The sequence below is a fragment of the Convolutriloba macropyga genome, chromosome 10 (genome assembly GCF_964194025.1).
Source record: "Convolutriloba macropyga chromosome 10, txConMacr16.3, whole genome shotgun sequence".
NCBI lineage: Eukaryota > Metazoa > Xenacoelomorpha > Acoela > Convolutidae > Convolutriloba > Convolutriloba macropyga.
The window spans coordinates 10,674,469-10,689,255 of record NC_134477.1 but is presented as its reverse complement, the minus strand read 5'-3'; the positions used below and the strand labels follow the sequence as shown (position 1 = coordinate 10,689,255).

The 14,787-nt window shown below is 36.7% G+C and overlaps 1 protein-coding gene across 1 annotated transcript; it reads right to left on the bottom strand.

The window, feature by feature from the left end:
• Window positions 1–212: 212 nt before the first annotated feature.
• LOC142347916 (uncharacterized) lies at window positions 213–14,481 on the bottom strand. The gene is made up of 2 exons (XM_075399080.1): window positions 14,100–14,481; window positions 213–349 (listed from the first exon to the last, which is right to left on the bottom strand). Exons 1-2 carry the CDS (start codon window positions 14,479–14,481, stop codon window positions 213–215), a joined length of 519 nt encoding a protein of 172 aa, XP_075255195.1.
• Between the last annotated feature and the right edge of the window lie 306 nt (window positions 14,482–14,787).

Below are 14,787 nucleotides of genomic sequence, written 5' to 3'. Positions count from 1 at the left end.
TAATCACCCGTGCTCTGTAACCTGGGGGTAGAACAAACTACTGGGGGGGGGGACAAATAGAAAAGATCCAACATGGCTTTGAAAAGATACAAAATCTTTATAAATTTTGGGAACTTTTTAGAAAGAGTTTGTAATTGTTTTTACATACTTTTACTATTGTTCAAGGAACTCATGTATAAGTCAGTTTCTACAAAATTGAATTTCATGCAAGATTATATTGATCTACGACAGGATAGGAAAAGAGAAATTTTTCCTGCGACAGTGTCAAAGTCCAGCTCAATTTGAGGAGTGTGTTTTGATGACGTCACAAAACCATGAGTCATGAGAGCTGCGGCTGTAACCAGACAAGCTACAGTCAATTACAGCATTGTGTTAACAATGTTTAATAAGGACAGATGGTCTAATTTGATTTAAACACTCACGTGCACATTTTAAAATGCCGAAAGTCTGCAGAGCCAAAAGTTAAAATGCCAGAAGTTGACTTCCGTTGACTTTCGTCATTTTAAAACGTGCGCGTTTTGTGTTTTAAGCATGGTTAAGTGACTCTGCAGAAGTCACTTCGAAATTCTGACTTAATATCTCTAACTGCTTCGCGGTACTCGATAAACACCAGAAGTTCTCAGTGACTTCAAGCAGAGTTTCATAACCATTACTTGAATACGCAAAAATGAGGCTCGTCAACTCAAACACACCACAACCCGGGTCGAGGTGTCAGCGATTCCGAGCAAATTATTTTGAAAAATCCGTTGAATGTTCAAGTCATAAATGAATGTGTTGAAAGTTTTCCTTTAAGAGCCGAATATGCTAGAAAAGTATTTTCAGCTTTTGTCGGCGCATTTCTTAAATTCTTGCTTAAATTGAGCTCATTGTTCAACACATTTCTTGCATAAAGTTAACATAATCCTTATATAATTTCTACACTACAAATTAAACTCACTTGATTCAGCGCATATATTGTGTCAGTTTTACTCAACTTTAGTAGTCAACATTTTTAACGCATTCCTTACGTAGCTTACAAACTTTTTTGAAAAAGAAAAATACAACGCGTTCACCAAATCGGTTTAAGTCGGTTAGAACTACCCTAGTCCAGAAGACCGAACGAAAACGGCGCAAAAACCGTTCGGTATGTTTTAGTATTCCACGTAAGAAATCGTTAGTATGCTTGGATTTTTCGTTATGTTCAGACTCAAACGCAAGAAATTGTCTATGTTCGGTCTGGAACGTGAAAAAGCTTCAGTATGTTCGGTTTAGCAAGATGTGGTATGTGCATTCTGGAAGATACCAGATTCGGTATGTTCGGTTCATATGTAAAAAAACTTTTGTTAATCTCAATTAACAACGTAGGAAACGTTCGGTACGTTCTTACGCAAAATTAAGATAGAAAGAAGCGCCGAGGTGAAAATGTCCCGGTATCAATTATTATGAAAAAATTGAAACACTTATTTAGAAAACAAAGTGATTTTCAGTACCCTATGAAATATTGCATTACAAGAAACCTTCGTATGGACCTAAAAACAGTTGAAAAAAAATGTGCAATTGATTTATACTAGGGTAAACTTAAAACCAATGAAAAATGCCACCATTTTTCTTATATTTGAAAATTTGTAAAACTAACTTAAACTTAATTTAAATCGTCTCTATCAGTAAAGAATAGACTTCGTCGAATCAGCTGAAAAGCTCACAAAAGTAAGTATCAATTGTTTTGCAAACTATTTTGGGGATGTTTGTTCATGTAATGGCTGTTAATTAAAGAACAAAAATGTTTGTTTGTAACTCTGCCGTAGCCGTTTTCGAATCCAGATGAGAGCGTCACCAGAAAATACATTTAAAAAGGTTTTTTTTTAATCAATTTGAGATAATTTTTGACAACATTTTACATTATTGTCACTATCCAAGAAAACTATGATACCGAATATCTCTTGCGTTTAAAAACGACAACACCGAATCTCTTTCGCGTTAAAAAGACGACAAGTCTTTCTCTCTCTCCTACGGTTAGAAACTACGATACCGAATATTTCTTAAGTTTGAAAACAAAAATCAAATATCCCCTATTTTTACAAACGACTATACCGAATCTTTCTTATTTTGAATACCGAGCAAAAACGATTGTGCCGACGAAAAAATCGTAGAAATTTTTGTCCTTTTGGCTCGAATAAACGACGATACTGACGATTTCTAATTTTTAATAACCGAGAGTTTCTCGACTGGGATAGGTCATCACGCCGAGTCACGGTTTGTATATTTAAAGCCGCAACTATCCCAGCGAGCAAACTGTTCACCTCATAGTGAGCAACTTTTTAACCATATATTACAGGTTATGGAAGACCCCAAAATGTGGCAGTTTGATATGAAATCTTGAACGAGTTCCGAACTTGCTGAAATTCTCGAATCTTACAATTATAGCCCGACTGCCACACAATGTAGCCCACCATCAGGGTACATATACTCTATGCGTCATGTAGCCAGTAAAACTTGGCTGTATGGAGAGAAAAGAACCTCGTGCTGCATAATCTATAAATTGATCGCGTGAACACATAAGGCGGCATGTTCTGGAGGCTTCACTGAGCAGCATATTTTAACAGTACTACCGGAGAGCACGGTTAAGCGGTTGCTTAATTGGGGTTAAGGACAGAAAAGTCGTGCTTTAAGGTCATTGACCGATTGATGTTTCTAAAAGAACATTGATCGAAAAATGTTACAAACAGGTCGTTGACCGAAAAGTGTTGCCAAAATGTCATAGAACCAAAATATTGCTGAGAGGTCGTGTCATCTACCAAAAAAGGCTTTGCGAAGAAGCCTGTTTCCAAAATTTTTTAAAGAAAAACACAATAATCTGTGTTTTAAAAAACAAAAACAGAAGTGTTGAAAAAATCATTGGCCTATTGATTTTGGTCACAGAAACAGGTCTGTGACCAAGAATTACCTCCGAAAACGGTCTATGACCCAAAAGATTCTGATATTGAAAACGTGACAGATCGAAATTGTGTCAAGACAAAGAGGGTTTATGACAAAAAAATGTTTTTCGTAATTCCTTGTCAAAAAATTGTTGAAGAAAAAGGTTGTCTTGAAATTTGCGACGGCAAAGTCACCAAAAACATCAAGGACTAGAAAGTAGATGATGGAAGTTTGTTTTTTCAAAGTTTCACTGTACGAAAGTTTTCTAAAACAGAAGAATTCACCGAACAAAATGTGAAGTGTCAAAGACCCAAAAGGTGCCGACGCAAAAGTCAAATTTAGCTACCAAAAATTGTATTTGACAACACAGAGGTCTTGAAATAAAACCAATTTTTTAGCGCTCAGTAGAGAACTGCTTCATTTTAAGGGCTGTTGCTTATAAATTATTGCATGCAAACATGGTAGGTTTATAATTTTGCGTTTCCAATTTTTTTGAGGAAAATTTTGTTGATGGCATTATCCAGCTCTTTAACTCATTTCTGTGTTTGTTGACTTTGTAAAAGCATTAGGAGGGTCTTGCCAACGAAAAAGTTTTTATCAGCGCCTTCCACGTCTTGGGCACATCCACGGTGTTCTCATTGGCGCATTCATCCTTTTTATGAGAACCGCAATTCATCGTCTCACCCAGGATCTGTTTTCTCTTCTCTTTTGAACTGTTGTATCCCTCCTTTCTTCAATTTTTCTCTCTCTCTCTTTTAGTTGTGCGATCTTCAATTTCTGCTCTTCAAGTGTTTTCTCTAACTGTGATATTTTCTGTTTGCACTCAAATTTTTGCTTTTGATTTTTGCGCTTGCTCACTATCTCTCTATTCTTGTACTTCCTCTCTCGTTATTTCCGCTGCTCCTTTGGTTGTCCTATTTTTCTTCAATCTATGGGTTTTGGTTTTTCTTGCGTTCGTTCTCTCGCTCACTTTCCCTTTCTCCTCCATTCACTCTCTTTCTCTCTCTCTCTCTTTCTTTTTTTACTTTTCTCGATTGTTTACGAAATTCTTCCTTTCTTTTTATTTGTCTCCTTTTGATTCAATTTTTTGTTTTTTATCGTTTTGCTTAATATGGGTTCCTGATGTTCTTATGCTTTCTGCAGCATTATGTTCTTTCTGTTTTTTCCTTTCTCATCAATTGCATTTTTTCTTTCTCTTTTTCTCGTTAATTCCTTTTTTTTTCGCTTATCGCTACCGTTGGCTTTCTCCCAGACTCGTTTCTTCTGTTTCCCTCTCTGCTTTCCACCTTCTTTTGTTCTCTGTCATTTGGGTTTTTTCGTATTTTTAAATCTCTTTGCTCTTCGACTCATTATAAATTTTTGCTGCTATCGATCTATCTCTTTATCTCCCTCTTTATAACTCATTCTATCTGTTTTGATTTTTTTTATGCTCTGTGAGAAGGTCTATTACTCCTACCTCGCATAAAACCTTTCCTTGACATAGTTGGCTTTCTTCATTTTTTGTTGGTGTGTCTAAAGTAGTTTTGAATAAAAAATTCACTGAAACGGTTGCATGTACACCGGTTATCACGAATAAGTTTTCAATGAGAATATCAATTGTTAAGGTTTCAAGATAAGATGCCTTCAGATAGCGTTCACGGAACTGCTAGTATAATTGATCTTTGCGGATATTTTGAAGGAGGGTGAATGGTGGGTTCATAAGCCATTTAGGTGATGAAAATACAATAAGAATTCATTTAAAAAGATGATGCATAATATTGCTAACGGACGTTGTGCTTGAGGACTAAAGGAGTCTTTAGGTTTCGTGGCCAGCCCGGGTCGAGGTGTCACCGCTAAAAATCGCTAAGAGATGTACGATTAGCGGTGAATTTGAGCAAAATATAAATTTTGCGTTCAATGCGATGATTACGGTCAAAAAAAGCTTTTAAGCGGTGAAAATTTTCAGTGGAATAAGAAGTTGTTGACATGCAGGAGGTGACAGGTTCGAACTCGTGTACGGCAGTTTCTTTTTTGAAAGAAATTCGGTGATTTTGAAGACCTAAAAACCGCAAAAATTCACTTCATTCAACGCTGAAAGATGCGGGCGCTTTGCGGTGAAAAATGTTTTTTTTTCACGGCTATTCACCGCTAATCTTAAATTACTTTTTTGACCAAACCTCGACCCGGGAGACCAAATTCGACCATTGAGCCAGGCTAAAGTCCAGAGATTAAATCTTATTCATTATAGTGTATCAGGTTAAGCCAGACCCCTCTATCTCGACCTCTATAAGCCAGACCCCTCTGTTTTGCCGGGTTGAGGTTTGGCAATCAATTTTTGCAAGAAATGTGTTGAAATTCGGCGGAAAAAAATAAATTTCACCGCATATTTCTTGCATCTTTTTGCGGTGAATCGCGATGAATCCTATATTTTCACCGCGTTCTCATTATTCTTACAAAAAAAATCGTCCCTACCGGGGTTAGAACCTCTGACCTCCTACATGCCTTCAACTGTTTATCCCGCTGCGCCAACTGTCACGTACATACTGCATATTTCTTGTGAATTTAAATCAGATTGAATAAACGTTGGAAAGCAAATTCGGTAAATTTTTGTAAGAAATGGGGCGAATTTCGCGGTGAACTTTTATAGGAAATGCGGTGAAATGCGGTTAATATTTTTTCATCACATTCACCGCTTTCACCGCATTTTTTTACATTAATTTGACACAGGAGTCGATGCGGTGAATTTTTTGTAAGATATGCGGTGAAATTTGGTGAAATATTTGTTGTCACCGCAATCACCGCAATCACAGCAATTCTTACAAAAATTCACCGCATTAACCGCATCTCTTACAAGAATTTACCCAGAAACCTCGACCCGGGTTGGACTTTGAAACACATCTTAAGCCCCTCAAAATAACATCCACTAGTCCATAAACTGCCGATATTAAACGCAAGTTTGGTTTGGGTTCCACTAAAACGATGCAACTCCTACATTTGTTTTTTGGTGTTGTCATGTATTTTCGCTTCCAACGAAGGAAATTGTCGATACAAGCCACCACAAAACTTGAAAAAAGGCGTACTATTATTTGTCTTTTCTTGGTGATATCAAAACTCCGAGAGTCTGAATGAGCTCATCAATAGTCAATAAGTCTGTTTTTTTTTCCAACTTCAAAAACCATATATAAAATATATATATATATATATATATATATATATATATATAAATATATATGTATATATATATATATATATATATATATATATATATATATATATAAAAATATATGTATGTGTATATGTATATATATGTATATATAAATATATATATATATATATATATATATATATATATTTTATATATTGTGGTACGGAAGTACCCCAAAAAGGAAACCAAGACTCATGTATTATTATAAACACTCTCCATATACTAATATATTATCAACCCATTCGGGCCATTTGTTCAATTAGTTAACTCAACCAGTTCGGTCTCAAATTCAGTTGCCATTTCATTCGTATGCAGTAAACTTTCTATCGCTTGTTGTAACACTTCTGTAAACTTTAGTTAACTGTACGTAGCGCTGACAGGTATTGTCTGGTCACGCCTCTATCTCTCTACAGCCGTGAACTGATTCACCGCTTTTTGCCTAAACTCGACTTAGAAACAGTTGAATTTAGAAAGTTTGAAACGGCTCTTTTGTTACCTCTTACATGGCGCAGTCAGCAATGGCGAAACCCCAATCGGGGTTACACTATTTTGGGATAAAGGACCACAGCCAAACTTAGTGTGGGAAAAATGGTTTTGAAACAGCAAAAACTGGCTATAAAAGACAAAGAAAATATTCAAGTAGAAAAAACTACTCAGACCCAAACCACAAAGCAGAGAACTCGACTACCCTCACAAACCTATGTATGAGCCACCCACATCAGATGAATCAACAGCCGAGAAAAATCAAAGAGAACAAAGAAACATCAAACGCAAATTCGGTTGGCAAAATCAATGCCTAGCAATAGAAGACAAAGGCCCATACGTGGGACAATATTCCATGGCATGAGGCCAACGAAAAAATGAAAAGCCTCATTTACCTGTCCCTGGGGCATGAGGCCACAAACATCTTCCACCAAAGGAACCCTCACACAGAGATGTCAAAATGCACAACAGATGCATTTGTCGAGCAACTAAAGGAAACATTCAAAGAAGTAAGAAATGTAACATTTGATCGATACCATTTCTTCAATTGCAAACAAGAACACAACGAATCACTGGAAAAATTCCACTCTAGAATAAAACAAAAAGATGCACTATGCAACTAGGAAGACTTGGAAGACAGTTTAGTTAAACGCGTCTTCATTCAGGGCAGGGCATGCGAAACCCACCAATACAAATGGACTTATTATCAGAAGATCGCGACCCGATTGGGACACTACAATACGCCCTAGCAAGAGAAAGAGGCCAAGAAAATCAACAAAAAAGGCCAACGCAAGCAGATCGCTATTAGACACAAACCCACAAGGACAAACATAACCGACTAACGTCGGGCGAATTGCTCTCAAACGACCGGCGGGCGGTTGTCAGCAACTAGCCACTGTTTAGTGAGGTTAGCTTTCGCTTGATTGAAGAGGCGTGAGGCTCGGGTAATAGACGATATTATCACGCCCACATAGCAGCCGCTGAAGTCAACAAAAGAGTTAAGGAGAGAGAGAGAGAGAGTGCGAGGTAAAACGTGAGCGAGAAAGAGAAGGAAAGAAACGCCAACCAACACACGCACACAGAGAGAAGGAGAGAGAGAGCTAGAAATTTTTTCCATGAGATTCTAGCCTTGTTAGTAACTAAATCATATAAAAAACTGAAAGTGCAAATTTCAGAAGAAAACTTTCCACATTTCGCAGTGACGAAAATGTTCAAAGAAGGATTTTTGTCATGTAACCATCTGCAAGACTTTAAAAGCTTCGTTGGCCAGTATTAATCGTTAAACTCAAAAAAGAACTCAAAAACTGCAAATAAAATGACAAAAATTTCAAAAAAAAAATTTGAAAAAAATCATAGTTTTATTGAAAAATCGATAAAATTTGTGATATTAAAAAGTTCAAAACTATTCTATCGCAATAAAAATTGTTCAGTAACCTATTATCAAAGCCTATACGAGGTTTCCTGGGGCTGGAAGAACTTAGATAATGACAAATTTGAAAAAAAATTCAAGTTTTATCCAACAATTGCTAAAAATGGTGATGTTCAAATGTTGAAAAACATTCTATTACCACTAGAAACTATGCAGCAACGTATTATCAAACCCTTCAGGAGGTTGTCTGAACCCTGAGGCTGAAAAATCTTGAATAATGAAAATATATGTCAAAAAATCTTAAAAACATAGCAATTTTTATCAAAAAAATGCTGAAATTCGTGATGTTTAAATCTTGAAAATGATTCCATTCCTTCTAGAAACTACATAGTAACCTATTATTAAACCCCCGAAGAAGTTCCTTGGCTCTTGAGGCTGGATAAACCTAAAAAACGATAAAAACTTTCAAAAAAATTGAAAAGATTTGCAAAATTTATCAAAAAAAATGCAAAAAATTCGCAGTGTTGAAATGTTGAAACCATTCTATTACCACTAGAAGCTATTCAATAACCTATTATCAAATCCTAGAGTGGATTCCTTGACACCTAGGGCTGCTAGGGCTGAAAAAACTTAAAAAACTGACAAAAATTTTCAAAAATCTTGAAAAAAATTGTGAAAATTAGTATAAATTTGCGTTTTTAGCTAGCGGTTGTTCGTCAGTAGCTAGCCACGGGTGGGGGGAGGGTGCACGGGGGTGCCGATGGGGGTGGCGACAGTCGGGTGGGGGTGGGGGGCAACAGGTCGGTGGGGGGGCAATAGTGGGGGGTCAGCAGTGGGGGGGGGGGTGGGGGGGTCTTCAACCTCTAAGAACCGCTGTTCACACCATAAGTATAAGACTCCAAAACTGTTTGAGCTGAAACAGAGCTAAAAGGCTCTAAGAGCACTTAATGCCCGCTGGGCGCTACATGTTTATCCCGTTTTTGAGGACGAAAAGTCAAAAGCGTCAGACGAAAAATTGGTCAAGCGAAAAATCGCATAAAAAGAAAAAGACCGACAGGACTAATATAATTGCTACAAATTTCGTTTGAGAGCAATTAAACAGAAGTTTCAATATATAAGACACAACAACACACAACAAAGACAAAACATACAACAAAGAACGGGCATTCTACAGACACCAAAATCAGGTTCAATACCAGATTGCCGGAAATGTGGATATAAGTTCATTCCAGGCCACCTCAGTATCTGCCCAGCAATGAATGAAATATGCAGAATATGCAAAATAATAGATCACTACGCAAAAATGTGCAAAGCAGAAATGCCCCCAAGACCAACACAAAGACCACAAATAAGAACAAACACACAAAGCAGAAGCACAACATCCACAAATCAAAATAACAATTATCAACAAAACACAAGGAGAGTCATTCAGGGCATGCGATTCCCACAAATACAAATGGACTTATTATCAGAAGATCGCAACCCGATTGGGACACTACAATACGCTCTAGCAAGAGAAAGAAGCCAAGAAAATCAACAAAAATGGCCAACGCAAGCAGATCGCTATTAGACACAAACACACAAGGACAAACAGAAGTTCAATATATAAGACACAACAACACAAAACAAAGACAAAACATACAAGAAAGAACTGGCATTCTAAAGACACCAATATCAGGTCCAATACCAGATTGCTGGAAGTGTGGATATAAGTTCATTCCAGGCCACCTCAGTATCTGCCCAGCAATGACTGAAATATGCAGAATATGCAAAATAATAGGTCACTACGCAAAAATGTGCAAAGCAGAAATGCCCCCTAGACAAACACAAAGACCACGAATAAGAACAAACACACAAAGCAGAAGCACAACATCCACAAATCAAAATGACAATTATCAACAAAACACAAGGAGAGTCATTCAGGGCATGCGATTCCCACAAATACAAATGGACTTATTATCAGAAGATCGCAACCCGATTGGGACACTATAATGCGCCCTAGCAAGAGAAAAAGGCCAAGAAAATCAACAAAAATGGCCAACGCAAGCAGATCGCTATTAGACACAAACCCACAAGGACAAATAGAAGTTCAATATATAAGACACAACAACACAAAACAAAGACAAAACATACAAGAAAGAACGGGCATTCTACAGACACCAAAATCAGGTCCAATACCAGGATTGCTGGAAGTGTGGATATAAGTTCATTCCAGGCCACCTCAGTATCTGCCCAGCAATGACTGAAATATGCAGAATATGCAAAATAATAGGTCACTACGCAAAAATGTGCAAAGCAGAAATGCCCCCTAGACCAACACAAAGACCACAAATAAGAACAAACACACAAAGCAGAAGCACAACATCCACAAATCAAAATGACAATTATCAACAAAACACAAGGAGAGTCATTCAGGGCATGCGATTCCCACAAATACAAATGGACTTATTATCAGAAGATCGCAACCCGATTGGGACACTATAATACGCCCTAGCAAGAGAAAAAGGCCAAGAAAATCAACAAAAATGGCCAACGCAAGCACATCGCTATTAGACACAAACCCACAAGGACAAATAGAAGTTCAAAATATAAGACACAACAACACAAAACAAAGACAAAACATACAAGAAAGAACGGGCATTCTACAGACACCAAAATCAGGTCCAATACCAGATTGCTAGAAGTGTGGATATAAGTTCATTCCAGGCCACCTCAGTATCTGCCCAGCAATGAATGAAATATGCAGAATATGCAAAAAGATAGGTCACTACGCAAAAATGTGCAAAGCGGAAATGCCCCCAAGACCAACACAAAGACCACAAATAAGAACAAACACACAAAGCAGAAGCACAACATCCATAAATCAAAATAACAATTAACATTAAAACACAAAGAGAGTCATTCAGGGCATGCGATTCCCACAAATACAAATAGACTTATTATCAGAAGATCGCAACCCAATTATGACACTACAATACGCCCTAGCAAGAGAAAGAGGCCAAAAAAATCAAAAAAAAAGCCAGTCAATACTATTCCAGTAACCATTACTATAGAATCCGACAATGACTACAACCAGATGCCAGAAGACCCCATCTTCGAATACAACTCCGCGCATCATTACCTCCCATCAAAAGAATCGACAAGGATCGACAACAACGAGATAAATATCTCAATAGAACGCTCACTATCGGACGACGATAGAAGTCACACTTACGAACCACAAACTGACAGTCCACGTTCCAACTACAGTACAGCCTCATTTGAAATGCCACAACGACTACAAGAGGAACAAAGCCCCATTTCATCTCTAGACCACGATGACATAGACCAATTAAACAACATTTTCGACAATTAATTGTCGAAAATATTGAGGAGAGGGGAGTGTGGTACGGAAGTACCTCAAAAGGGTAACCAAGACTCATGTATTATTATAAACACTGATAATCTCCATTTACTAATATACTATCAACCCATTCGGGCTATTTGTTCAATTAGTTAACTTAACCCCTTCGGTCTCAAATTCAGTTGCCATTTCATTCGTATGCAGTAAACTTTCTATCACATGTTGCAACACTTCCGTAAACTTTAGTTAACTGTACGTAGCGCTGACAGTTATTGTCTGGTCACACCTCTATCTCTCTACAGCTGTAAACTGATTCACCGCTTTTTGCCTAAACTCGATTTAGAAACAGTTGAATTGCGAAAGTTTGAAACTGCTTTTTTGTTACCTCTTACATATATATATATATATATATATATATATATATATATATATATATATATATATATATATATATATATATATATATATATATATATATATATATTCATCCATCCAGTTTTCTAAAGCCAACGAGAGAGAATTGTCAAATAATTATGACGAGGTTTCATGAAAATTTTCTCTTTTAACACATTTGAAGTTCTTGTTAGTAGAATGCTAACAAAACGTTTGGCTACATTATAAAGAGAAAACTAAATTTCTTAAATAAAGAAAATAGTCAATTTCTGGCGTTTTTCACCGAACATACCAAACATTACCTAGGCATAACAGAACCGAATCTTTCCAAAAATTTGCTTTGTTTCAGAACGAAGACATTGAATATCTTTTATTGATTTGTTATCGTTGTTGTTTGTTATTCTGGACCAGGGTCTCCAAACAAAAACTTGGCTAGCCCATTAATTTAAAGTTAATTTTGTCACATATATGATCTTACTTAGTTATAACATGGCGCATTACCCTTTCGGCGCATTTTTGTTGAAGATTAAATCCTGAAACACCTACCATGCAAGCGGAACTGACCCTGTTGTCTTTCTTGATTTGGTAGTAAACTTTTGTTTTTATTTCAAGAACGTTCAATTAGACTAAAAATCAAAATTCGAGTATCGTATTTGGTTTCAAAGACAAGAACGGTCAATGTTAGAACTCTATAACCGATGCAGTTTCGTCACAGATTTAATACACGTAAGAGCAGGTTTAAAAAAGCCAAAATTTCCATCGTGAGATGTTAAAATTCCAGAGGTTTTTGCAAATAGAATAAGCATTAGCATTCAATTGAGTGACAATGAAATTCGGGAGAGGTTAAAAAGTGCAAGTTGCTGGTGTTAGGAACGTTAAATGACACCTCAGACATCACCTGGAAAATCTGGTTAAAAATTTTGAACAACAACTTTGTTCCCAAAGAAAGCCGGAAAGTACAAGTAATCAACGTGTGTCCCAAGGATAACAAATTAAAAATGATCCGGACATTGTTCTCTTCTTCCGGCACAAAGAGAAAAAACCCGTAAAATGATTTTTTAAAGTTTTCAAAACTAGGTAAGATTCCGATCAAAAATCGGATATTGTTTTCATAAGCAATCATATGAGACACGATCCAGGTTTCCGAAAGTCGTTCATTACATCTTCTGAGGAATGACAACTTCTTAGGTTTGATGTTTTCAAAATAGTAAGGTTTTCGCACATATCAATTAGCGATATTTGTTACCGCAGACTTCAACTGCTACGAATAAACAGCCCATAAGTCGTCAAAACAACTGGGATTTAAATGTTCGCTTAGTAACGGATGTCTGATTTCTAGGAAATTCTGAAAATTTGTCAAACAAAAATTTTTCAGCAGAATCTAAGAACAAAACATCTTATATCAAGAAGAAAAGGGGAAAAGAGGAGTAACTTTTTTCGGATCTATTCTGTTCCCCCCCCCCAGTGTTTTTATGACCCCCCAGTAACAAATTATAGGTTGTTATATAGCACGTTACTATGTAAGAAAATAGCACGTGCGCCTGGGGTTCATAAAAAATTTATGCGCACTAAGCTGGAGGGCCAAAACAGAACAGATTCTTTTTTTTCTAATACTAAAAAACCTTTTAGACGCGAATAAGTAGCTCTCACGAGTCGAAGAGTTGAATTCTAAGTGTATGTTGGAACAAAATTTTAGTTGCTCCAGAGACTGAGTGCCCTGGCGAGGGTGTTTTTGTGCCCCAGGGGAATAAGATTTTGTTCTAACGTGTTAAGAAATCCAAAAGTGTTGAATTTCATTTGAATTTGAATTCAAGAGTACGTTTTTGAAGCTTAAAAAATTCCTTCTTAAAAATGAAGGATTTGAAATAAGCCAAACGTCTCCGTCTCGGAAGCAGCCAGTTTTTATAGCTTTAATTCAAGTATCAAAAAAAACAATTCTAACTAAGTTTAGCGTTTTGCCCTAAAACTTATTGGCCTAAATTAGGACACTACGTTAAGGGAAAAATTGAGCCTTTTACTTTTTTAAGTCTAAGTTCAAACTTTCAAACAAAGCACTCTGCCTCGAAGTATTAGTGACCGATGAAATTGTACCCTGGGGTCTCTTGACATAACTTCAAACACGCATTGAATTTTTAGTTTTTGATCAATTTGATAAAAAATACGTTACAATAGATATATTGGTTCTTCTAGATTTTGTTTCTGATATCTAGCGAAGCAAATACGACCAGCCTCAGCGTGATTATTACATTTAATTTATAATAAATAACCCAGGGTGATTTGCAATTTGATATTTATCGTATGTAAATATTTAACCTACCGGTTATGCTCTTTAATTTTAAGGTTTTTTTTCCCCTAAAATGTTCTACGTTCTGTTGAAACTCCTATCCTTCAGCAAACATAAAATTGTTAACACAATGTTACAACACCCAAACCTAGTTGAATGACAACCATGACAGCGGTCGCCCAGAAAGCCACTCTATAATACATCTGGAACGCAATCGCTATTATAATAGGCACCCCAATAATAATTCCAGACAGAAGCAGAACCCTAGCAGCCACTATTTCCACCCAGACCTGCTGGTAATATTTTTCAGCCACCAATTTTGTGTATTTTTGACAGTCTCCATTTTCATAAGCATCTTTGTCTTTTGGCATATCTTTAACAACAGTGTACACTGGATAAGCTGGATCCGGACAAAACATCCAGAGCCCTCCGTGAGATTTTTCAACAGACCAGGCGTTATTTAAATTGCCCAAAATTCCGAAAATCATGACAGCGCCTGCCAGAACAAAGGCTACAGGCTCATAACACATAGTTTCATAACATCACAAATAAAAACATATAACAATACAGTTTTTCTTTCTAACATCAATTTTATCCGCAAAATTTGAACGGTTCTTTTCAATTCGGGGGGAGAATAAATTGCGACTCGATCGGAACTTGAATAGATGAAAATTTAAAATAGATCATTTTGTTTTCAATTTTTCAGCACCATTAAAGAGCTCAGGTTTTGTAGCAACTAACGTTTCCGTTTAGTGGCTAAGAATTCACGTGACTTCTGACTCTGAACGTTTTTTGAAACGGCAAATGCGAGCCGCGCTTTTTTGAGAGTAACTGTT

Bases quoted from the DNA above. Each gene is read 5' to 3' on its own strand.
- LOC142347916 (XM_075399080.1), bottom strand. From the start codon at position 14,481: ATGTGTTATGAGCCTGTAGCCTTTGTTCTGGCAGGCGCTGTCATGATT. The intron at 350-14,099 runs GTTTGGGTGTTG...AATTGACTGTAG, and splicing joins CATGGTTGTCATTCAACTAG to CTTGTCTGGTTACAGCCGCA.